Here is a 25,775-nt window from a genome sequence, read left to right as displayed (position 1 = left end):
AACCCGACACAGTCGTTTATTCATAATATAATCCGGAGGCACACAAAGTGATATTTAAGCAATAGATCACGCCAGGCTGTGGTATGTGCTCATTATACCACTGTTAAGGGGCGTTGTCCGGCCCCGACGCGCAGCGGAGGGCCGGCGACCCCCTTCACAGTGGTATAATAAGCACATGCCACTGACTGAAGTGATCTATTGCTTTTATACAACGGTTACTGTTATGGCGAAACGAAAGTCATAGACACACTACATTTAAAAAGAAACCAAGAAAGTCAAAGTAGCCGTTTTATTAAAGTACTACCAAAAAGTAGTCCCTCCTGGCTGCCTTCAAAATGCACGACGGTCGCTCTGCAACACACTTTAGCGTCCCTCCGAGAGAACGGTTGTAACGATTTCCACTTCAAGGCGCGGAGTGATACTTTCACAAAATGATCGGGCGTCATAGCAGTTATGTATACGCTCATTATACAACAGTTAGGAACCAATCAGATCGCTGGATTTAGGCCCCCCGTTGTATAATATATATTATAGTATAGATGTCTATATAATTAACGACTGCGTCTCTGGTACTCATTGCATCTTTAGCGCTCGTGTTATCTACCGGTCACACCGGTAACGTCAAAATCCATACCGTAGCGCAAATTCACACCGGTGTACTCTCTATACCGTTTATACCATAGACCACTAAGTCCCATCCACTGGCACTGATCTGTTATTGGTCTGTAGCGTCAGTGGGTCCCACCCCCTATAGGCGGGTTTGAAATGTAGGAACTAGTGCTTGTAGTTTTTTTGAGCCCCCCCCCCCGCTCTTACACTTCCTGCTTTAAATGACGCAAAAATCATAATTTTGTGTCATTTAAAGCAGGAAGTGTTAGAGGCAGATACGGATCAATCCCAACTCAAGGGAAAATTAGGGAAAACCATTCAAAAATGTGAAGCTTAATGCAAATGGGTGAAGGGTCCCTTTAACTAAACGCAAAGAGCCCATCGAGGTATACTGAAGCCAGGAGCTGTTAAGGTGCGGCCACACCAGACGCGTATCTCGCGTACTTCGCGTCTAAAATCGCCATTTTTTCCATAGGGTACCATTGGTTTAATACGCGTATTACGCGTTTCACGCGTAATACGCGTATAAGCAACATTGTACGCGCGTATAGCGCGTATGTGGCGCGTATATTTACGCGCAATACGCGCAATACGCGTGTATATCGCGTATATCGCGTACATTTCAAGAGTTCAAAAAATTGAACTTTTTACGCGAAGTACGCGAGATACGCGTCTGACGATTAGCCGCGTTGCCCAATCAGCGTTGAGCTTGACCCGACGTCACTGGCAGAGAGTAGTGAGCTTGGACAGAAGCATACGGCCGACATCTTTCTTTATTCTGTGTGGAAATAGTAACATAGTTACGCCATTAAATGCTTTTATGGAAACATTTCTAGCGAGAAATGTGCATTTTACTTTCATAATGTTCGCTCGGTGAATGTGAAGGATGTTTGGTTTGATAGTTATGACGAAGAGGGAACGCTCCGTTCACTTGCATGGACAGAGTCTCTGGTTACTAAGCAACCTCAACGTCTTGGCGGACTATATATCTGCTGATCAACACTACGAATGCTGGAAACACACCAGACACACCATGTGAAGTTATTTAACCCGATTATTGTTATTTATATCCGAGATTATTTAATCTAACCCGATCTAAACTCTATCACCCAAACACGGCGGCGTTTGGGTTTCCTACCTCGGACTCCAGCGCAGCTTATCATGGGGCAACACACACACACACACACACACACACACACACACACACACACACACACACACCCAAGTGTTGGAGCCTTTACCGTGGGGAGCCTCATCCTGGGGCAAGACACACACACACACACACACACACACAGCCACGGCCGACAACTTTCTTTATTCTGGGTGGAAATAGTAACATAACATAACATTTGGTTTGATAGTTATGACGAAGAGGGAACGCTCCGTTCACTTGCATGGACATTGGACTCATCTAGGCGAGTGACGTATGCGCGTATGGCGCGTATTGCGCGTATGTGACCATTTTTGACACAAAATGGTCAAGCAACATTTTACGCGCGTATCTCGCGTAAAAATTACGCGAGATACGCGTCTGGTGTGGCCGCACCTTTAGGCCTGTGTGATATTACAGGGCTGTGTGGTTACAGGGCTGTGGTATTATAGGTATGTGGTGTTACAGTGATGTTACAGGGTGTTGTTACAGGGATGTTATGTTACAGGGCTGTGGTGTTACAGGGCTGTGGTGTTACAGGGTTGTGATGTTACAGGGTGTTGATACAGGGCTGTGGTGTTACAGTTGTTACAGTGCTGTGGTGTTACAGGTGTTACAGTGCTGTGGTGTTACAGGTGTTGCAGGGCTGTGGTGTTACAGGTGTTCCAGGGCTGTGGTGGTACAGGTGTTACAGGGCTGTGGTGTTACGGGACTCTCTAAATTGACGCCACTTCGACCTGGGCGGGACTTTACGTCCTACGTCACTCGCTATGGGTTTGCATGTGTGCGCGTAGCCGTTTGTATCAGGGATCTGTGCACGAACTCCCTTGCACTACAGATTACGAGCGTCAGTGTCGTACGCGATGGAGGGTGGGTGACATTCCTACAGTCTGTGATGATAGGCTATATTTCTACAAAGGACTTACTATTACTAGCGATTAACATGACGAAACAACACGAACTAAGCTAACATTAGACTATAGCCATACCAGATAACGCCATACCAGCTAACCCTAACTATTTCTATTAAACTCTGAACCATTTTGCAACAGGCAACTGTGTGTTGGTGCGTCTTATTGCTTCCCACGTCTGCGTCTGCATCTTTCCCACTCCTGGCTAATAGTTTCAGCTTTTGTACTGTATATCAGAAATGATCACCCTGTACCACACTGCTGACTTGTTGATGTTTTGTGAGCACTCACGCATTTCTCTAGGTATCTTAAGTTTCCTACTGGAGTCATCAAAACTTTGGACTTTGTTATTGTAAGAAATATTGTGTTGCAAAAACACTTTGTGTCTTACCCTTAGCGTTACCCTAACCTTAACCCCAGTAACATTTCTTCATCATAAACTACAAGTTACGCAAAATGGCATACAAACATCCAGTCCAATATGAATGAAAAAAGCTAGGAAGGAATCGAACCCCTTATCCCCGCGTTAATGAGTTGTTCTCTGACCACTAACCCATCAGGTCTTAGTACATGCGATTCAAGAGTTAACCACTTGACAATCTTTAAACCTCGGTTGCCTAGAAATTGTAAAGACAGTGATGTGTGTACATTGTGCGGGTATCCGTCACTCGTCTCACACGCGATGTGTGTGCAGTCCAAAATGAAAGAAAAAACCTTGCATCACTAGGGAATCGAACCCCCAATCATCAGTTGGTCGTTGGTAACTGTAAACAAAGAGATCGCATTTTGTTTAACTGCTAAACGGGTTTATGCGTTCACTGAACAAAGATTATGGAAATAAAAGACCACTTTTCCATCAGAAAAATCATCAGAACCGTTATTACCAACCCATAGACACTAAAGCCAAAACCTTTCTCACATGCACACCCATCGCGAGTGACGGCTATGCGCACACATGCACACCCATAGCGAGTGACATAGGACGTAAAGTCCCGCCCAGGTCGAAGTGGCGTCGATTTAGAGAGTCCCGTGGTGTTACAGGGCTCTGGTGTAACAGTGATGAACAGGGCTGTAACACCACGTTCTTCCCAGCAGTATGAAGGCTTTTGGTGGGGTGGTGTCGTCTAGGTGTGTCTCCTCGATGACAGGCTCCAGCTGTGAATATATGTGATGAATATATTCATGAATAAAAACACATTATTAAATACGCTTCCCTGCACCGGGGGTTAGGTGATTGGTAGAAGACTGACAGACTGAGGTGATATCAGGGTGATATGCTCGATTATATGGTTGACTTATTACAAAAGCTGTCGTGTATACTGATTTTATGGCTCGATTGACTTTGTTCCTTACCTATCATTTATTAATAAATAAAATAAAACAAGAAACATTTTATTGAACTCTACAAGTTGTCTTCCATGGTTCTATGTCAACTACTCTAACATGAACTGTTGGATGTTACTTTTGCAAAGCAATGAAAGAAAAACTTGGAAACGGTTGAGTGAAAAGTGTGTGTTATTAAATAGGGAGTAGATCTGGAGATAGTGTTGCTGTGAATTGCATCATCTTGTTATTATTGGAGGTTTTACTGCTTCATGGAGATATGTCTTAAGGAGGTCCTTATCGTTTTACTGTTTTATTTTCTAAGGATTTACTAACGTGTGTGTGTGTGCGTGTGCGTGTGCGTGCGTGCGTGCGTGCGTGCGTGCGTGCGTGTGTGAGCAGCCCCTTCCCCGGTCAGCTTGGTGAGGAGGGGGGCCTCCGGGAGGAGCAGCATCACGGTGTCCTGGGCTGAGCCCGACCGGCCCAACGGCATCATCTTGGAGTACGAGACCAAGTACTTTGAAAAGGTACTGCATCCCCCCACCTTACTGCAGTACAATCTAGTACACAGTACTTTGAAAAGGTACTGCATCCCCCCACCTTACTGCAGTACAACCTAGTACACAGTACTTTGAAAAGGTACAGCGTCACACCACATTACTGCAGTATCACCTAGTATACAGTACTTTGAAAAAGGTACTGCATCAGCCAACTATACAGCAGTACTGAATACCTAGTACCAGGTACTTTGAAATGGTAATGTGTCACACCACTACACTGCAGTAATGAATATCTAGTACTAAGTACTTTGAAAAGGTACTTTGCCACACCAGGAGTACTACTATCCAATGATGTGGTATCTTTACTGTAGTAGCGTGTGCAGGTTTATTTATCACAAAAACATCACTACAGCGTGGAAACACATCCAGAGCACATCAGAGAAGAAGAAGAGCTAAGGCTCTGAAGCTTCATTTGATGCGGCTATGCTCTGTATCGCTTACTCATCCGCATTCGTACTACTGCACTTTCCGGCCCAAGTTAGAAGCCTGCGGGTGGACCGGTGGAGGCTATCCTGTTCTCAGGAGCCGGACTCTGATGGACTCAGAAACCCAACACTCCAATTAATGTTTAGTGATCCTCTCTGTCGCTCTCTCTCTCTTTCTCTTTTGTCTCTCCCTCTCCCTCTCCCTCTCTCTCTCGCTCTCTCTCTCTGTCTCACTGCTCTTGGAAGGTCTGAGAGGAGAGAGGTCGGAGTAGTGGAGGGATAAAGAGGAGTGGGAGTAGAGAGGATGTGGGAGGGGGAGGAGAGATGGGGAGGAGAGAGGTGGTGGCAAGGTAGATAGGAGGTGGAGGGAGAGATGAGATGGAGGGAGTTGGAGGAGAAGGTGAGAGGAGAGGAAGAGGACGAGGGGATGGAGAGGGGAGGTGGAGGAGAGACCGAGGGGAGGAGGAAGACAGGGGGTTGACAGGGGTAAAGGAGAGTAGGTATTGGGAGGAGGTGGGGGTAGGTGTAGGGGGACAGGATATGGAGAGAGGTAGACCGGAGAGTCCAGGAACAGGCTGGTCAATGCGGTCGGCAAATGGAGATGTAGTCTAATGGAGGCCACTTAGACCTGTTTTAAATATGGTGTGGTTATTGTGGAGAAACTGATCCCTGCTATACACACTCCAACACAAGGCATGCACACACAGTACTGCACACACACACACACACACACACACACACGCACACGCACACGCACACAGTACTGTACACGCACACAGGCATACACACAGTACTGCAAACACACTCACACACACAGAACTGCACACATAGACACACACACAGGCATACACACACGGTACTGCACACACACACACCCACCCACACACACACAGTACTGCACACACACACACAGTACTACACGCACACACACACAGGCATACACACACAGTACTGCACACACACACACACACACACACACTGACACAGACACACACACACACGCATACACACACAGCAATACATTTCTTCCTACTTCCGATCTGCTTCTATGGAAGCCAATCACCAAGCTCGCTTTTCCACCTGGTTTGCTATTGGCTGGTTTAACACAATGACGACAGGGAAGCGACTGCAGGCAAACAATTGCGTACAGAGTAATTTGAACTACGCCCGTTGCCTCCCCAGACCAACGTGTAATCTACTATTGGGCTTGGTCTGGCAATGGCCAGGCTACCACACAGGCACATACATACAAAGTCCTGCACTCAGGCACATACACACACAGTCCTGCATGCTCATGCGTGGTCACAGGATTAGGGCTGGATGCCTACAAGGATGCCTACAGATGAGACTAGGGCATTGAACCCACAACCTTTCATTTGGTAGTCCCCTAGTCTATCGTGGCCCTGCCCCGGTCTATCCTGATAACATGAATCTATCATCATGTGATATATGTTAGACTGTGAAGTATTACATTAAGAAGTAACACAGACCCCCCCTCCCCCGCTTCTCTGTCTTCTCTGCCCCCTCAGGAGCAGGAGTCAAGCTACACGATCATGAAGTCCCAGCTGACGGAGATGGTGGTGGAGGGTCTGAAGCCGTCCTCCGCCTACATCTTCCAGGTCAGGGGTCAGGCGGGGGTGTGGTTGGGATTTGGTGAGCCCGTAGCTTTAGATTAAGCATCTGTCCCGACGCGGGCTCCATGTTAAAGCTGGGGTATGCAGGTTTCACCGGGCCTGGAGCTCATCTTACCTGGTCGTCCTCTTATAGCCGGGATCCTTCATGATTCCCTGTTCATCTCTGCGTTGGACTGTAACCTGTTGTTTCTGTCTGTCAGGTCCGGGCCAGGACGTCCGCTGGCTACGGAGCCTTCAGCCGGCGCTTTGAGTTCCAGACCAGCCCTTCCTGTGAGTATACACTGTGGGAACCCGGCACGGTGAGCGAACCACCTCCTCCCAAACAGGACACAACTTTGAGGGGAACAGCCAAAAAAGGCATGTTTAATCCAGAACATAACAAAGTCTCTCAAAACACAAATAAAGTAAACCTGGGAGGTATCAACGGTCCCCTCCTTCGTGGGTGGAATCCCGTCACCCACGAGGACCGGTCTCTCCGTGCAGGAGCTCCAGGGCTGGGAGACCAAGAATGAGTGGAGAAGCGGGCTATTTAAGCCCTGCTTCTCCACCTGTTCCTCAGTTGCTCTGAATCTCCTTAATTGGCAACGGCCGCACACACACACAAAGACACGCACACACACATATACACAGACACAACCATCCCCATATATTAAGATATATCGTTGTTAACATGCTGATCCTTCTACGATCTGATTGGTTGTCATTTAACATTGACCCTTGTGATTGGCCAGTGGCGGCGTCCAGTGAGCGGGCCCAGGCGTCAGTCGTGGCCGTAGCCGTCACCCTAGCCCTCGTCCTGCTGGCCCTGGTGGCGGGCTTCCTGCTGAGTGGACGGTAGGACTCACACACACACATACACACGCACACGCACACACACACACATACGCACAGTGTGCAAACTATACCGCGGCTTTCGGGGGGGCTCACTTATATTGGGGGGGGGGGGGGGGGGGGGGGGGGGGCTTGCGCATGCCTCAGAGCGAGGACTTACTCAAAACACATCCATTATTACAAGCCTGTATGCCTACTTGCCTTATGTCAGCACATATAAGCACATATCACATCCAACTCTCCACACACATGCGGTTGAGCCAGCCGCTACATTTTACGTCCGCCCATATTGCGACCTTTACGGTAACTGCACAGAGAAGACAAGCTTCCGGTTTTCAAATTAAAATGAGTATTAAAAGGCAATTCTGACTGGTTGCGTTATTTATATTGACTTATTTGTTATTTATTATTATAAGGACCATTCAAAGCTAATAGAAAGAGGTGTGTCTTAATCAGCCTGTTTAGTCATGTGATCATGTATTTTTCATAGAAATATTAACATATATAAATGGATCCAGCTTGCATGAAAGACATACTCCGTGAGCTACAGGGCCTCTAATTGAAACTTCAGCGGAGAGACATGTCACTAGTGGTGGGCCAGGCAATGTATGGAGTCACCGTCATCAGCGGGCTCTGAGCTGTCGGCTGTTGGCGGGCTTTCACCGGCAGCAGTCCCCGCAAGTGCAGCGGTGGTGGTGTCGGTTGTCCCCAAGCTAACATCTGCCGAAGAACTCGCCTCTTGCTGCTCTTCAGAGTCATTTGTCTTCGATTTCTTTGTAAATCCGAAATTTGCGAGTAGGTTTCCCTGTATTTATTTAGACAGGAATGCAAAACATGTGACACGAAATTGCGCGGGTCCAGCGGCTCTCCGATGTCTGATTTTAAGTGACGTTTAAGACATAGTGCCCCCACGCTTCAATGGTGAGGACAAAAATTGCATGCAGGCCGGTAACTTTATGAAGTTTATGAATCACCCTCATGCGCAAATCATACATTCAAAATAGCCACATTTGACCCGTGATCCATGATTATGCAGTACAAAAACAAAAAGGAAATGCATGGGAAAAAACAGCATTTTGCCAATATTTTAGAGACCCCCCCAACATTTCACAAATCATGTTTTCAGGGGAGCTCATGTCTCATTAAGGGTGGCTGAGACCCCCCTGGCCCCCCCGTAGTTCGCACCCTGCATACGCATATAGACAAAGTCGTGATTCCACCAAGAACCTTTGCTCCCTCTACTTTTTAAGGACTTCGACCCCCCGTGTTGTCTCTGTTTCCGCCGCATTGTGCAGACCTATGAGGGTCTGGCTAAAGGTCCTTTGCTTTAGGCACATAACAAATAAAGGACATGAAAAAGCAAGAAACACGGGGAGAAAATCATAATAACAAAAATGCGTTAACTGTTTACATCGGCTACGACACGAGTATGCAGTAATTTGCGGTAAGAATCATGGCAGAGACAACGACGGATTCCGACTTCAACCTCACAGTGAATACGAGCCATGCTCCCTTCCTTTGATCTATTGATCCTACGCAATTAGAGGATTCAATTATTAGGGAGTTTGAGCTTTAAACCAAGTTTAAAATAGTAAAATGAATGGCAGACAGTGGATGAGGGGGGATAGGAAGTGGCAGTGCTTTCTTCCATGTTTTTGAAACTATTCGTTTTTTAAGCTGTTTCCCGGTTCTAGTACTAAAAGTAGGCTTTAAATCTCTCGGAGGAAGTTGGTATCCAAAACCAAAATATTTTACCACCCTCATGTCATCAAAAGAACCTTTCACGTGCCGCATTGTCAGTAAACATTGGCTTGTAGGGCCGACTGCTACGAGATGAAAGATCAAAACATGTAACAGATAGTGATGATTATAGGTCTATAAACGTAGTTCATTACTACGGATGCAATCAGAGCACTGTGTGTGGTTTAGTGTCAGCAGTTGGTTTACAGCTGCAGACCTTTGAAGGGCTGGATTTACTCAACTGATCAGAGATGTTCAGCCCCTAGATTCCTGTACCAACCTAAGAGCAGGGACTTTTTTGGGGGTCCGATAATGGGTCCAATAATGACCCACGGAATTAGTTCCTGGGGGACGTTCCTGAGGTGGAACACACTATATAAACATACCCTGCTCTGCCGACCAGACCAGTGTGTGTGTGTCTGTTCTCAATAGGATCAGGTTTAAAATCAATAGCTTTATATTTAAACTGTGTTATCAGTAGCTATCCCCCTTGATGCTGTCTAAATATTGACGGAGTAAAACAGGTTCATCCACTCTTTCTCTCTCGCTCTCTCGTTCTCTCAGTGTCTCGCTCTCGCTCTCTCTCTCTCTCTCTCTCTCTCTCTCTCTCTCTCTCTCTCTCTCTCTCTCTCCCTCCCTCTCACTCTCTCTCCCTCTCTCTCTCGCTGTCCCACACTCTGTCGCTCTCTTTCGCACTCCCTCTCGCTCTCTCTCTCATGCTCTCTCCCTCTGCATGCATAAATAGCTTCTATTTCACACTTGAGATGATTAGATATTTATTTTGCTTCGCCGATAGTTTCAAACACGCACACAGATACTACATGGTGAAAACAAAGAGAAGATGTTAGGGGGTATCACAAGCAGAGCTATTACTTCTGCATAACTACACAACAACATCAATTGTATATGGAGTAATTTGCTGGGTGCTGTCATCCATACAGGAGGTGTGGCTACAGCAAAGCCAAGCAGGACCCAGAAGAAGAGAAGATGCATTTTCACAACGGCCTCAGTAAATGAACCCATTCTGTGTGTGTGTGTGTGAGTGTGTGTATGCTTGCGTGCGTGCGTGCGTGCGTGCGTGCGTGCGTGCGTGCGTGCGTGCGTGCGTGCGTGCGTGCGTGCGTGCGTGCGTGCGTGCGTGCGTGCGTGCGTGCGTGCGTGCGTGCGTGCGTGCGTGCGTGCGTGCGTGCGTGCGTGCGTGCGTGGTAGTGGTTTATGTGTGTGTTTGTTCTCTTTTCTTCTACTTGCGTTAATTAATTAAATTAATTAATTAAAATCATTTTCCGTTCTTCACTATTATAAACTGGTTAGTATCAGTTATTATCATTATTTTTTGGGTCAGTATATCTTTCAATGTGTTAGTGCAGGGATTTCGACCAGAGTCGTGTGTGTTGCAAGTGTTGTGTGTTATTATCATTATTTTTAGTGTCAGTATATCTTTCATTGTGTTATTGCAGAGATTTTGTCACACCGTTCTGTGTGTTGTTGTGTGTGAAAAGTGTTATTTGAGTAAAGTTTACCCTGAATGCTGTCTGCAGTCAAGTTCCCGGGGTTGCGTACCTACATCGACCCGCTGACCTACGAGGACCCCAACCAGGCAGTCCACGAGTTTGCCCAGGAGATCGGCGTATCGTCCATATCCATCGAGAGGATCATTGGAGCCGGTAAGGCCAACCATATCAACCAGTTTGGAACCGACCCGTTATCTATTCCTGTTGTTTCTCCATCCTAATGGAGGATGACAATGGCACATCTTTAGTTTGATGTTGATGAGCCTGAAACTCTGTTTGGCTCAATGCGCAGGTCAGGGAGGAGGCAGAGCTCTGGGCTACAGCCCTTTCCTGGCAGTCCTTTCCCACACTGTGTCACACAGACGATCAAACGCTGCCGGGCCTTGGCAATCCGGATGTTATCTTCATCAGCTATGTGCACAGCATGAGACTTGTCAAACTTGTCAACGGCTGAAAGCTTTTATGCTCATTCACAAAGAGGAAGGGCACAGTGTAGAGTTTCCCAGGAGCAGGCTGGTGCAGGAATTGAGAAGTGCAGAGAAGTGTTCTATACTGGCCTGTTGTTCTTCATTTGACCTAGCAACAAGAGCATGGTCATCAGCAACCAAAGTTATCTAACAGCACCTTCTTCCAGTTTGTTTTTGGCCTCCACAGATTGAACCATCCAAACTGTAGTTGAAGCTCATCCCAGTGCATGAGTCTTGCAGCAGGTCAGAGAACACCATGCTGTAGAGCACAGGGACACGGCCTTGCTCACCCACTTCGAGATTGTGAGCGGTTCAGAGAGTTCTTGCTGGCCGCTGACTCTGGCCTGCATGCTTTTGGAGTTTGCGCATCATGCTGTGGAACTTGTCTGGACACCCTTACTTGACCTTGACTTACCGTACATTGGGCTTCAAGGCTGACTGTTTCGAATGCTTTAGTTTAGACCAGGGGTGCCCAACCAGTCGATCGCGGTCTACCAGTAGATCGCCGACAGATCCCAAGTCGATCGCGAGGGGTAAAGAAAAAAAAAAAAAAAAAAATGTTTTTTTCTGTTTTGTTTTTTTTAATAAAATTAAATTTGCGCGGGACATATACGCGCGGTAGCGCATGTGCTGTTAACAGCAGTTGAAAGCCGTCAACAGTAGTTACACACTCCTAAACGTTGGCATGGCTGAGGGAAAACAAGCTAAGACCTACCATTTTCACCCTGAGTGGGAGGAAGATTATTGATTATCGTTGAGAAGGTGCCGTGCGCAGACGGAATGAAACCCCCACTGAAGTCCGTAGGTTCACGATACAACCCCCCCCCCCCCCCCCCCCCCCCCCGTCAACAATTGTTCCCTACCCCCCCCCCCCCCCGCTTGAAGGTAGGTTTGCTGGTAGATCTCGGGAGGTTGGCTACTTGAAAAGTAGATCTTGGGTCGAAAAAGGTTGGGCACCCCTGGTTTAGACTAATGCCATGCATTAGCATTCTGTTCTTGGCAATTATCCTGTAGCTGCAAGGCAGTAAATACAGGAGTTACCGAACAAGCTGAGTTTTTTTTAGATGTTCAAAAGGATTCGTGCCACTATTACACATCTGCGCTGGCACAGGGATTTCTTCTCATAGAGATGGATTATAGAGGCCTCCTTGAACTCCTGGGGAACGGATTCTAACTCCACAGAGACCAAGAGGTGGGTCAGTTCACCAACCCAGCGAGGTCCGAGGCCTATAGATATCCCCGGGGAAGGTGTCGGACTCAGGGCTGTGCCTGAGGAGAGGAGCCTTAAGGCGTTCCTGTAGTCAGAAAATAACTACATAAACAGTTTAAAAACCAACCTGGTCTCACAGGGATCCGTGAAATGACCACAGACGCTTAACTCGAAATCCGTGGGATCATCAAGGAAACACGCCGATTTCCGTGATTTGCGAACGGAATTCGCTCCAATGCAAGTTAATGACACTGATATTCTGTGGCACACACACAGATCCCCGTTTCAACGAGCGAGTCGACCACGGGCGCTTAACTCAAAATCCGTGGTGGTCTCACTGAAACACCTAAATTGTCCGTGATGTGTCCACGGAATTTGCTCCAATGCAATTTAATGAGACATTTCTAGCGAGAAATATACTTTTTACTTGCATAATCTTCAGTCAGTGATTGTGTCTCATCTTTAGTTTGATAGTTATTAGGACGATTTTATTGGCTCGCTTGCATGTTTCAACGACGTCAGGTTGCTAGGGACGCTGCTTTCGCTAAACAGCTCACGTTTTTTCTGCGGTTCTGTTTTTGAACCGTTACTTTATGTAACTTTCATTGATATCATCTTGTTAGAAACACATATATCTGAGAACCAACCCAGTGGCCAAAAGCATACGTTGACAGTGTACGTTTCCTGTGAACACTGGATTACGTCGCATTTGAACATAAAATAGCGTGTTATACCTACACGTATGTATTGTATAATCTTTATGAAAACTCAGTCAGAACTATTAAACACCAGAGGATGGGCGGGGTTGGGCCGTGGACACACACACACACACACACACACACACACACACACACACACACACAGACACACACACACACACACACACACACACACACACACACACACACACACACACACAATGCATTTCGCTGCTAAAACAACAAAAACAATAGAAGAGAGAGTTCCCTCAAATATTATTACTTTCCAAACATTGGCCAAAATGGAATATCTTTTATTTGGGCTGCTTCTAGGACATTTTGGGTGGATTTTGAAACAAAAGATATTCCATTTTGGCCAATGTTTGGACAGTAATAATATTTGAGGGAACTTTTTCTTTTCTTTTTTTGTTGTGTGTGTGTGTGTGTGTGTGTGTGTGTGTGTGTGTGTGTGTGTGTGTGTGTGTGTGTGTGTGTGTGTGTGTGTGTGTGTGTGTGTGTGTGTGTGTGTGTGTGTGTGTGTGTGTCCACGGCCCAACCCCGCCCATCCTCTGGTGTTTAATAGTTCTGACTGAGTTTTCATAAAGATTATACAATACATACTGTAGGTATGACGCGCTATTTTATGTTGAAATGCGACGTAATCCAGTGTTCACAGGAAACGTACACTGTCAACGTATGCTTTTGGCGACTGGGTTGGCTCTCAGATATGTGTTTCTAACAATATGATATCATTAAAAGTTACATAAAGTAACGGTTCAATAACACAACCGCAGAAAACACGTGAGCTGTTTAGCGAAAGCAGCGTCCCTAGCAACCTGACGTCGTTGAAACATGCAAGCGAGCCAATGAAATCGTCCTAATAACTATAAAACTAAAGATCAGACACAATCACTGACTGAAGTGCAAGTAAAAAGTATATTCATCGCTAGAAATGTAATTAGAAACGCATTTAATGGCATATCTGTCCTAAGATATTGCATTTCCCATTCAGATAATAAAGATTAATATAGGCTACGGAACATTTCACCAAATGCTGGGAGAAGGTCTCGCCCCCTGTTGGTGCTATTCCTCCATTCATTTAGATGAGCGGAAGAAAGCATCTACTCCTCACGCTTTAGTCAGGCAAAGCGTGACACTGAACACGTCTTGCGAGGTGGACCAACGCTTCACGCTTTGGTGTGATACCAGGTCGGTCTCTCTCTCTCTCTCTCCCCCTCTCCCTCTCCCTCTCCCTCTCCCTCTCTCTCTCTCTCTCTCTCTCTCTCTCTCTCTCTCTCTCTCTCTCTCTCTCTCTCTCTCTCTCTCTCTCTCTCTCTCTCTCTCTCTCTCTCTCTCTCTTGCATTGGAGCGAATTCCGTGGCCACATCACGGACAATTTAAGTGATTCCGTCAGACCACCACGGATTTTGAGTTAAGCCCCCGCCGTGGTCAACTTTGGGCTGTGGCACACACACAGATTGAAACGGGAATCTGTGTGTGTGCTACGGAATATCAGTGTCATTAAATTGCATTGGAGCGAATTCCCTGCGCAAATCACGGAAATCGGCGTGTTTCCGTGATGATCCCACGGATTTCGAGTTAAGCATCCGTGGTCATTTCACGGATTCCTGTGAGACCAGGTTGTTAAAAACATAAACTGTTCAACTTCAAAAACATTCCAGTTTAACCAAATCATTTGTACCCGTTTAAACAAACCAGTTAATCTCTCTGTCCAGGTGAGTTCGGAGAGGTGTGCAGCGGGCCCCTACGGTTGCCAGGGAAACGGGAGTTCCAGGTGGCCATCAAGACACTGAAGGCAGGCTACAGCGAGCAGCAGAGGCGGGACTTCCTGTGGGAGGCGTCCATCATGGGCCAGTTCGACCACCCCAACATCATACACCTGGAGGGTGTGATCACCAAGAGTGAGTCACGCAGGATGGTCGCCCAGCTTTAGAAACAGGATGGAGCCGAGAGCGGCCGCTGAGCCCCATGGTGCTGGAAGGATCAATCTAAGAATGATGTTTGTTCACTGTATGAACTGTATTCCTTAACCAATGTTGAAGCTTCCTTTCACCTTCTGATTACTTTTCTCAATTTGGCTCTTTTGTTCCTTTTGTTTTTCCAGGAACCATAATATTGTTCATTGGAACCCCTTTGATTAATTTTATACACAGAATGAATTGAGTTGACTTCAATCCTGACTTGCTTCATTCATCATGGTTCTTGGCTCAGTAGTTGTTGTTATATTTTTTTCCAGGCAAGCCAGTGATGATCATAACAGAGTACATGGAGAACGGCTCTCTGGACTCCTTCCTCAAGGTAGGAGGGGAGGAACCATAGAGGAACCATAGAGAAGCAGGAGAGGAACCATAGAGGAACAAAAGAGGAACCATAGAGAAACAGGAGAGGAACCATAGAGGAACCAGAGAGGAACCATAGAGGAACCAGAGAGGAACTATATAGGAACAGGAGAGGAACCATAGAGGAACAGGAGAGGAACCATAGAGGAATAGGAGAGGAACCATAGAGGAACAGGAGAGGAACCATAGAGGAACAAGTTAGACAAACAGGGCTTTGTGAATGACCTTAAGGTAAGGTATACTGTACATTCCTGAGTGTGTAAGGTCTAATATGTCGGTTTCTGAGCCTAGCGGCAGCAGCACCGGACCAGTTAGGGATGAGACAGATGAATCCCATTATTCAAAGGGATTAGATATGAAGCTGGTAAGATCAGCCCTCATGTGACAGGGTTCGCTACAGGTCGTAGTAATGGCCTGCCGGTGGTTAGAGCTGAAAATGTATGAACATTCGCTCCATACAGTCACACCAAAGCAAACACACTCACCATGGCAACGGGAGGCAGCTAATCGCTTCTGCCTCAGCTGGACGCTCCAGTGTGGTCCTTCATAACTGTGAAGGAGGTGGGGGTCTGTCTGGGTTCTGTCTGGGGCTTAGTAACAATCAACCCTTCATCTCTTATCCATTCGTCAAATAGCCAATCCAGTTATGTCCGAGGGAAGGACAAAGTTAACCAATTGTCTCACTGTACTTGATGTTAATCATAAAAAGGTTATATAAAAAATAATGGTTGTCAGAACAGAGGTGTATGTTGAAGCGTGAGGTAAGCATCGACCGGGAAGCCCTGAGGCTGATGTCATTTTCTTCTTCGTTGCAGAAGAACGACGGACAGTTCACGGTCATACAGTTGGTCGGCATGCTGCGAGGCATCGCATCAGGCATGAGGTACACAGAAGCTCTCTCTCTCTCTCTCTCTCTCTCTCTCTCTCTCTCTCTCTCTCTCTCTCTCTCTCTCTCTCTCTCTCTCTCTCTCTCTCTCTCTCTCTCTCTCTCTCTCTCTCTCTCTCTCTCTCTCTCTCTCTCTCTCTCTCTCTCATATACATACACACGCAAGTGCAGGCACACACACGCATGCACATACACACAATAGTGCATTTGAAATGAAGATGAGTCACCCTGCTGCTGTGTATGACAGGTACCTGTCGGAGATGGGCTATGTGCACAGAGACCTGGCAGCTCGGAACATCCTGGTGAACAGCAACCTGGTCTGCAAGGTGTCCGACTTCGGCCTTTCCAGAGTCCTGGAGGATGACCCTGAGGCCGAGTACACCACCCGGGTACGACTCTGGGTGGGGTTGGTGGTTATTTATGTGTGTGCGTGGGTTTGTGTGTGTGTGTGTGTGTTTCAGTAACAGCAGAAATAACACCTTTCTTACTGTTGGTGGGAATCAAATACAGGAGGACATTTTATATAATCTATTACAAGTTATAATCCAGACAAGCTTCAGTTCTATTCCATCCACCACCCAGATGTATGATAGATAGATGTGCCTATCCAGCGGTCTGTAGCCCCTGTTAGGCTGTTCTATTCACCAGTCGTGGGGGTGGAACCCTGCCTCTGGTGTTGACGCAAGAGGTCAGATGGTGAAATGGTTTGAAATGGCTTACTAAAATTACAATGGTGGTCCCATAGAAGCGCCTTCAGTTTCTGCTGTTGGAACGTTGATGTGGAATCTACTTGCAGCACATGTACACACAATTAGAGAACAGATTGCCTTCAATCAAAGACGATTTCTAATATGGCAACATGTTTGACAAATAAAGCTTTTGAACTTAAACTTTGAACTTGAACTTGACTTCACAGGGTGGGAAGATTCCTATTCGCTGGACGGCTCCGGAAGCCATCGCCTACAGAAAGTTCACGTCGGCCAGTGACGTGTGGAGCTACGGCATCGTCATGTGGGAGGTGATGTCATACGGCGAGAGGCCCTACTGGGAGATGTCCAATCAGGATGTGAGTATGTCACAGCTACAGCCACAGCCAGATATGTTGATGAATGGATAGATAATAAAGATGATTGATAGATTGAAGGATTGATTGATTAGGCTAGAATAGGTAGGTAGGGAGTCTGCACAGGCCAGTGTGAAGTGAGGAGAATAACAGAAAAAAGTTTCAATATAGTTTTACTATAGTAAAACTATAGTAGGAACTTTGAGTTTGGAGAGAGAGAAAGAGAAGTAGAGCAAGCTTTAAAGTGAGTGGGAGAGATATGCACAGAAGGCATTAGCATGAAATCATGAACTGTGTCACGCCAGTGTAATACTGAAAACAGCCCCAGAGGTGTTATTTATATAAAGTTACACACTCCCAACCACTCATACACACGACCCACACATGACCTCTTCATCCTGCTGCTCATTTTCTAACTGAGCTTCTAGTCTGTCAGGCAGATGTCTCGAGAGGAGAGAGGAAGAGAGGAGAGGAGAGGGGAAAGGAGAGGAGAGGGCGGTGAGGAGAGATAGTTAGGTCTTTGATGTTTAATTGAAAGCGATATGCAGGATTTTTTCTGATCTTCTTGAAATAGAGTTGTTCTCTCTATTTACCACATGATACAGAACCTCAACCTCTCTCACCCCTAGCCCAACCCATCTGCCAGAACGTCTGTCGCTCTCTGAGTCTGTCTGTATTGCTGATTTTGTCTTTCCTTCTCACTCTATCCATCAGCTGTAATCATCTCTCTCCCCCACTCTATCTATCTCTCTGATTCTATCTATGTTTCTCACTCTATCTATCTCCCTGAGTCTATCTGTTTCTCACACCCTCTATCTCTCTCCATCATCTGTTATTCCCACAAACTCACAATATCTCTCTCTCTCTCTACCTCTTTCTCTCTACCTCTCTCTCTCTCTCTACCTCTCTCTCTCTCTACCTCTCTCTCTCTACCTCTCTCTCTCTCTACCTCTCTCTCTCTACCTCTCTCTCTACCTCTCTACCTCCTCCTCCCCCCTCTCTCTCTGTCTATGTGTGTGTGTATGTGTGTCTGTGTGTGTGTCTTGAAAGTGGAATTCCCTGCATTATGTTCTTGTGTTCTCAGAACTAGGTGCCCACATCTCGTCTCATAAGCCCTCTCCCTCTTCTCAAAGTAAAATTGTTACATCAAACCACACTCATACTGTTCCGGTGACTTACTGCTTGCTGCATCCAAAAAAGATGCCTAGAGCTATATCCAACACCAATCAAATAAACCTGTGAGTGAATTGTGGGCACCATATTGCCCTAAAGTGGGGCCAAAGAGAATATATATTAAAGAAATCTCCATTCCTACCAAATCTTTGTAGAATTTTCTTCTGCGCCACACCATAGATCCGGCCCTCAGGACCTCTTCAGTTTTTTAATTTGAACGCTTGCATCAGACACAACTCTTCTCCATTCCAATGCTATTCAATACTCCTAAATACTGTTATATATGTTAAAATGTCACATCAAATCAATTGTAATTAGAAAGGGAACTCCCCGTCTAAGTGGGGACTGACGTGGCTCTACCTGTTGAGCCGGCCGCCTCACTTATCGACCTGCAGGTCTCTGCATCAGACCCCCTGGCCCCCCCCTCACTGATCTACCTGCACCAGACCCCCTGGCCCCCCAGTCACTGATCTACCTGCACCAGACCCCCTGGCCCCCCAGTCACTGATCTACCTGCTCTCCCTGCACCAGACCACCTGGCCCCCCAGTCACTGATCTGTCTGCACTGGACCCTCTGGCTTCCCCTCACTGATCTACCTGCTCTCCCTGCACCAGACCCCGCTGGCTCCCCACTCACGCCTCTGGTCCCCTCTGCAGGTGATCAAGGCAGTGGATGAGAGCTACCGTCTCCCAGGGCCCATGGACTGCCCCGAGGCCCTTTACCTTCTCATGATGGACTGCTGGCAGCGGGAGCGCAGCACGCGGCCCAAGTTTGACGAGATTGTGGGTGTGCTGGACAAGCTGATCCGCAACCCCAGCTCACTGAAGAAACTGGTCAACTCTTCCCACAGGTCAGGAGGCCACACTCACAACAATCACCAATCGCCGTGGACCAACCCCCAAGAGAGGGGTTGGTGCACGGCTGGTGGAGGCGGGTAGTGATGAGAGTCTGTTAGGGGGTGTGATCCCTACAGGATGATGTCCCCTCACAGACATGCTCAAGGCTCTGTTGTGGTACTCCTTCAGAGGGCAGGAGATAGTATCATCTATATTACCGTCTGTTGTGCAGTTAAGCCTCACCAGGCTTGCTCTGTGTTCTGGTGTCTTCCTCTGATGGAGAAGGCTCTAGGTACCTACTGTGGTCTAGCCTGGAGGATAAATGGAACCAGAACGACGTATTCATGAATATGAATATTGGTCCATATCATGTTCGTTGTTTAGAATGGCCGCTACGTTTGTTGTCAGCTATCGAGCCTTATGACGTTGCTATAGCATTGAAAATATAGCAAATTAAAGAACCTATTTTATAATTATTATTTAAGGCTGACAGATTACAATCTTAAAACCTAGATCAATTACAATCTAACTATTTTGACAAACGAAAGCGCCAAAACAATGAAAAATGTGCCATCCTTCCTTCCTTCCTTCCTTCCTTCCTTCCTTCCTCAGGGTTTCAAACCTCTTGGTGGAACATGCCAGTGTGGAGGTGGACCATACCACTCTGAGCCAGAGTGTGGGGGACTGGCTGGACTCGATCAAGATGGGTCGCTACACTGAGCTCTTTATGGACGGGGGTTTCTCCTCATTGGAGACGGTTGCACAAATGACCTCAGAGTAAGTCCACTACCTGCTAAAGAAAAATGTTTGTCTTGATAGTGGTGCGTTTCAATAGTCTGGCTATTGCCAGACCAAGCTCAATCGTAGATTGCACGTTGGTCTGGGGATTGGGGAAGCTGCCGTAATTTTCTCCAGCACAAGAGGCGTGATCAACTGACATAGTTCAACTGACTCTGTACGCGATTGGCTGCTTGCCGTCGCTTCGCTGTTGTCATTGTGTTAAACCAATAGCGCGCCAAGGGGAAAAGCCAGCTTGGTGATTGGCTCTCGCAAAAACATATCGGAAGCAGAAAGATATGTATTGCTTTTCTCCAAACCCTTGTGCAGGGCGAACTCAAATCGCCGGCAGAATGGGCGGGGCTACCCATTCTAGAGTTTCAATGCATAAAACATTGAATTGAACGATATAAAATGTTTAATTTGCTGTTTTTGTGTGTTCCATAGGGACTTGAGACAAGTAGGTGTCAACCTTGCTGGACATCAGAAAAAAATCATCACCAATATCCAGGAGATGAGAGTTCACATCATCAACAAGACCACTGTAACCATCTGACACACACACACATACATACACACTCACACACCGTCTATGGACCTAATTGACAGAAACAAACTGGGATTGATTTGGAATAGTCAGACCTAGTTTGACTTTGAGCGCTTTCAGTAGATAAACGTAAAAGCAGGATCTTTTCCAACAAGAGGATTGTGTGTTCTATTGAATCTGGATTGGTTGGTTCTAGGGGAATCAGCATTGAATTTGTTGATTGCTTGTTACCAAACCGAGAAAACTCTTCTCAGAATGACGCCGATGAGTTGGAGCTGGCCTGAGCGGCACCTGGACCACCACTCAGACCTCTGGACTGCAGAACGCCCTTCTACAACTAGATTCAGATGGTTTGAAACTGTTTTACACAAAAGGAACTAGACTATGGTGACAGTCTGCATCTAGCAGGGTGTACCTTATCCGATGCTGCAGGTTGTTATTCCTCAAGTGGACTTCCATCCGAAAATAGGAGTTCACTTTTTATTCTTATTAGAACCTCTGCTTTAGCTCGTTTTTGGGTCTTGCCCAAACACTGGTCAACCAACTGTAAGCACTGCAATACCACACCGATTTAGACGCTATTGCAAGCACAACAATACAACAATATCACACAAAGAGCAATGCGGGTATAGTAGGACTTTATGGCAATGAATACTGAGTAGGGCTTTGAAGAGTAGATGCAAGGCATCGGGTAGAACAACACTACTGCACTTGGAATGCTCAGATGCGAACCATCGCCGGTTTGCCAGTGGAATGTAGAAACTGAGCAAATGGAGAGACTTTCATAAAGGAACCTTCTGCAGCGGGATCCTTCTACTGTCACCAGTACACAGTTGGGACCACTCCATCTGTTACTTTAAAACACAAAAATTATACTCATTCCAAGTTATCTGTCCTTGTTTAGCTCAACCGTTCTGTAAAACGAAGGCATGCCCCATGCAAAGCTTCAGAACGCCCAGTCAAACCAGAAGGGAATTTTACAAGAAACAGAACTTTTTGCTCTGGTTCTCAACTCTTAAAGAACGTCAAACAATCAAACTCTAATGGAACTTCAGCCCACCCTGGACCTAGCAGAAGGTTCTGGGGTCTGGGACACAAGACCAACATCTGGGTACAAGTACTTAATCCTCAGTTGTCCACCCACCACCTTCTGAACCTTCCAACTCCCTCACCTTTTCCTCCACTGCACAGCCACGTTTTTCAGAGGCAAAGGGATGTCACCGTCAGCCGTCCCTGGGGTGGATCATTTCAGGCAATATAGATATTGAACAATAATGATTTTATTTATTTGAAAATATCACTTTAAAGAAAAGCAACATTAAAAAGTACCTCCACTTGATCCTATTGCACTCCGTATGACTTGCCCAGCAACTCAGTTTAAATGTCTTCTATGTATATAATGTATTATATATTCAAAGCAGGGAGCAGTGTATTTACATCTACTGTTTATTAACAATTGATATTGCATCTCAGAGGAGTAAAGAGCATATAGGAGCACCCTTGATTTTACTTATTGCCAGACCGGCCCAGAGACACAATACAATGTAGTCATTGCGTTTGGCTGCAAGGAGCTTCCAGGATCGTCTTTGATATTATAAGTCTGGAAAACGATTTTCTATTTCAAACCGTAGAGGTGGAATTCCTAGACATCAAAAATAAAAGACCTTGTCAGAATTGTGCTAAATGGCAACAACATAAATATATATAGGGTATTGTTGCAATCTGATTGGCGGTAGGAAATCTTACTTGGAATGTTCCACAGCTGTGTAATCAAGCCACTATAATTGTTGCTGCTTGGGGTTACGATGGAGCAATGTTCAGTATATATTATAATTCTGTCATGTGATAACTGTATGATATAATATCATGATGTCACTGGTCCTGGCTTAACTCCTCTCTGGTGCTGCTTCCCAGTTCTTCATCGCTCCATTTCACAGCTGTGTTTACCAGACCATAGCTTTAAAATATATATTCTCTTTGCGTATTTACATACTAATATTGTTCTTGGTTATACAATCATTTGCTACCGGCTGCAACCCAAGCGGGAAGAAGAGATTGCAATGATAGTTTTGTAAGAGATGGACAGGACAGTGAATGAGGAGGACTATAAACCACAGAAGAAGAATGTAAACACATTCATGAGATGTTCACTTCCAGTTTCTATCAACCAAACCATCCTTGGTGTTTCAAGGATGGTTCAACTCTCATATAATAACGGTCAGCTGGTTGCTATGTCTCCGCAATATATGACGCACATTAGATTTTTGGATTCGGTTCATATTTAGTTGTTATCATGATGACAGTAGACTAGAGCAAATCCGCCACAGATAGAAAGATTGGTAAAATGTAACGATGGTTAACAAAAGTTTTGGTTGAACTGAACATAAAATTGGGGTTGCATATTTAAATTGCACAAGAGGCGATGTCCAATGAGCAAAATATCATTCAGAATCTCAAAAACATTTTGAAACCAAATCCATGTTGATAATGTTGCCCTATTTGCATCAACTTAATACTTGTATTTAGGGCCTTCATACTTGTATTTGGGGTCTTCCTACTTGTATTAACCTATCCTGTTGACATGCAGGCAGGGTAAGTTGCTACAGTGAGCTACATTTTTGGCTCAGAAGATTGTTTGGCTATTGACACAGATTAGCAGTGTACCATTTAATCAGGAATGTACAGTAATGCTAACCGATAGCTATCCCGCACACACACTGTATTCTTCCATTTCAAAGATGTGTGTGCTCTTTCAAGTAGTTTACTTTCATCTAAGTACAAAGTTTGCTCTTTAGTTCTTCCCTGACACAAACCTTTAAAGTTTTCAACAGCTTGCGGGATAACAAGGGAAGCAGTACACCTGTATAAGTGCCTCTGACCATTTAAGCACAACAAACTCCTCCCAGGCTCAACCACTCTGCCACAATGGCACCCTTGTGTTCTGTGTATTTCTGTTTGCCAACACTTTCTACAGGTAATAACAAGAATGTCTGACAGTATCTGTGTTGGAACTGGTTTTCGTTGCACCTTATTTGTCATGTCTGCCGTATAGCCGGATGGTTTCTGCATCGATTTGTGTCTGCGGCTGGTCACTTTCAACCAATTGATATCACAACAGACGATTCTGCTTCAAAGCAACCGATGCAACCTAGGACCGAAAAGGTCTGACCCAACCTTCGGATACAAAGGCACAACTGATTGGCAGCACAATTGTATGATCTAAAATGTAAGCACATGCGTCTTGGTATCACGATGGTTCTTGTTAACAAACACCTTGATATTACGATATTTCTTGTTCTGATTTTGCGTTATTTGTTAAGTTATGAGGGGGTGGAATTAGAATTCGACAAGATGACCCGCACTTCAGAGTAAGATGAGGGATGTCTACAGAAATACTGTTAAGTAAAAAACTGATTTGGAAAGTGGGTTGATTTGTCTCTTCCAAATTCTCACCAATATTGTGTTTAGTTGAAAAACCAGTGTGAAATAACATGGGGAAACCTGATTACGTTCAGCGCATTCAAAATGCTTTTGCTCTGACCCTTTACTATAGAGCTGTTCTAATCTTGATGTGATTCATGCAACATCACAGCCACGAATTGTGAAGTCGTTTACGTGATGTTATACTCAATCAGGACTTACACAGCTACCCTGGAACATCACCTCAAACCTATCATGAAGTCTGAGCCCTCACACAAAGTTCTCTTCGAATGACTGAAAATATCTGGTTGACTTCACTATTTGCTCTTTAGAATTGATTTCAGTAGAGCCCAACTTCCTCATGACCCCCCAAAAGGATTTGTACTATAAGCTCTTGTGACCAACGGGGTCATCAGTCACATGAGATACATTGAACGGTTTAGCACATTTTTATTGAATTCCAGCGACTATTCTAAAGCAATATCTGATATCTGAAATGGAATAAGCACACTAGCACAAAAATATCTACTTGTTTAAGGTACATTAACAACATAAAAGTTAACTTCAACAGAATACAAGGTAACCATAACATAAAACAAGATAACTATAACAAAATAAAAGGTTACAAACAAGTTAACTTCAACAGAATAAATGGTGCATTTGCACTGATGTGCATATGGCTTAGAGAAGTTTAGCAGAGCGTTGGTATTCTTCAATGCCCCTCGAGTCCATCAGCTTCTCAGGAAGTCAAACCCTTAGGGTACATGATCACTCAACCCTCGGAAATGTGATACTTTAACTCACGCTTTTTAAAGCATTCAGAAACAGGCGACAGTTACAGTTTCCCTATTGCAACAGTGACTATTACCCTGATATCAAAAGTTCACATGTGAAGTTGTAAACAACTGTTTATGTGATTGGTTGAAAGCACAGAAAAAATACTTTACTGTTGTTGTTCTATTGGTTTGTTTTGAGACTGTTGTGTATTGTTTGTGTTGATGTCTTTTTTAGTGTCTTAACAAAAATATATTTTTGCAATAAAATCATAAAATAATCTTTCCCTTTTTTAACAATCTTTGTCCTTTCAGTAATCTATTTTTGTACTTTTAATGATTAAGTTCTCAACAGAAAGCGAGCACAGGCGGCCTCATGATAAAGAACTGCGGTGTTGTATAGAATATGTGATGCTTTCAAACCTGCTGATGCAATATCTGGCAATACATAGCGGTGGCAGTCAGGAGGAGTCAGGACCAGTCGTAACCAGACAGAACTACTCAGGAGAAGTCAGGACCAGTCGTAACCAGACATAACTAGTCAGGAGGAGTCAGAACCACTCTTAACGGGGTCATCCCTATGTTCCCCTGGTCCTATGGTCCCATAGGACCCTTTTTTTTTTTTTTTTAAAGGTCCTATGTTCCCCCTTTTTCGGAAAAAGGGTCTTATGCTCCCCACTGTTGCGGGGAACATAGGATCCTTTTCTGGGAAAAGGGTCGTATGTTCCCCGCAATCTATCAATCTTTAAAATTATTTAAACTTTGCCGCGACATTCGCGTGATGACAGCCAATGAGCGTTCAGCAGCGTGGCCACTGAGTGACATGTGTAACGTAACAGCCAATCAGCGTTCAACCGGCCAACTCGTGCA

General features: G+C 45.5%; 1 protein-coding gene across 1 annotated transcript in view; it reads left to right on the top strand.

Moving 5' to 3' along the window:
• Positions 1–25,475, top strand: part of LOC130372760 (ephrin type-A receptor 5-like) — a 38,446-nt gene extending 12,971 nt beyond the window's left edge. The window contains exons 5-19 of the mRNA XM_056578920.1: positions 4,396–4,520; positions 6,508–6,597; positions 6,813–6,882; positions 7,344–7,446; positions 10,125–10,192; positions 10,722–10,847; positions 14,806–14,991; positions 15,327–15,388; positions 16,245–16,312; positions 16,563–16,704; positions 17,232–17,381; positions 19,209–19,402; positions 20,001–20,165; positions 20,613–20,709; positions 20,967–25,475. Coding sequence (XP_056434895.1) covers positions 4,396–4,520; positions 6,508–6,597; positions 6,813–6,882; positions 7,344–7,446; positions 10,125–10,192; positions 10,722–10,847; positions 14,806–14,991; positions 15,327–15,388; positions 16,245–16,312; positions 16,563–16,704; positions 17,232–17,381; positions 19,209–19,402; positions 20,001–20,165; positions 20,613–20,709; positions 20,967–20,996 — 1,676 coding nt within the window. The 3' untranslated portion in view covers positions 20,997–25,475. The remainder of the gene's footprint in view (positions 1–4,395; positions 4,521–6,507; positions 6,598–6,812; positions 6,883–7,343; positions 7,447–10,124; positions 10,193–10,721; positions 10,848–14,805; positions 14,992–15,326; positions 15,389–16,244; positions 16,313–16,562; positions 16,705–17,231; positions 17,382–19,208; positions 19,403–20,000; positions 20,166–20,612; positions 20,710–20,966) is intronic.
• The last annotated feature ends 300 nt before the right edge of the window (positions 25,476–25,775 follow it).

The sequence above is a fragment of the Gadus chalcogrammus genome, chromosome 19, assembly GCF_026213295.1.
Source record: "Gadus chalcogrammus isolate NIFS_2021 chromosome 19, NIFS_Gcha_1.0, whole genome shotgun sequence".
In the NCBI taxonomy this organism is placed as follows: Eukaryota; Metazoa; Chordata; class Actinopteri; order Gadiformes; family Gadidae; genus Gadus; species Gadus chalcogrammus.
Note: the sequence above shows the minus strand (reverse complement) of the source record. Positions and strands in the feature narration are given on the sequence as shown.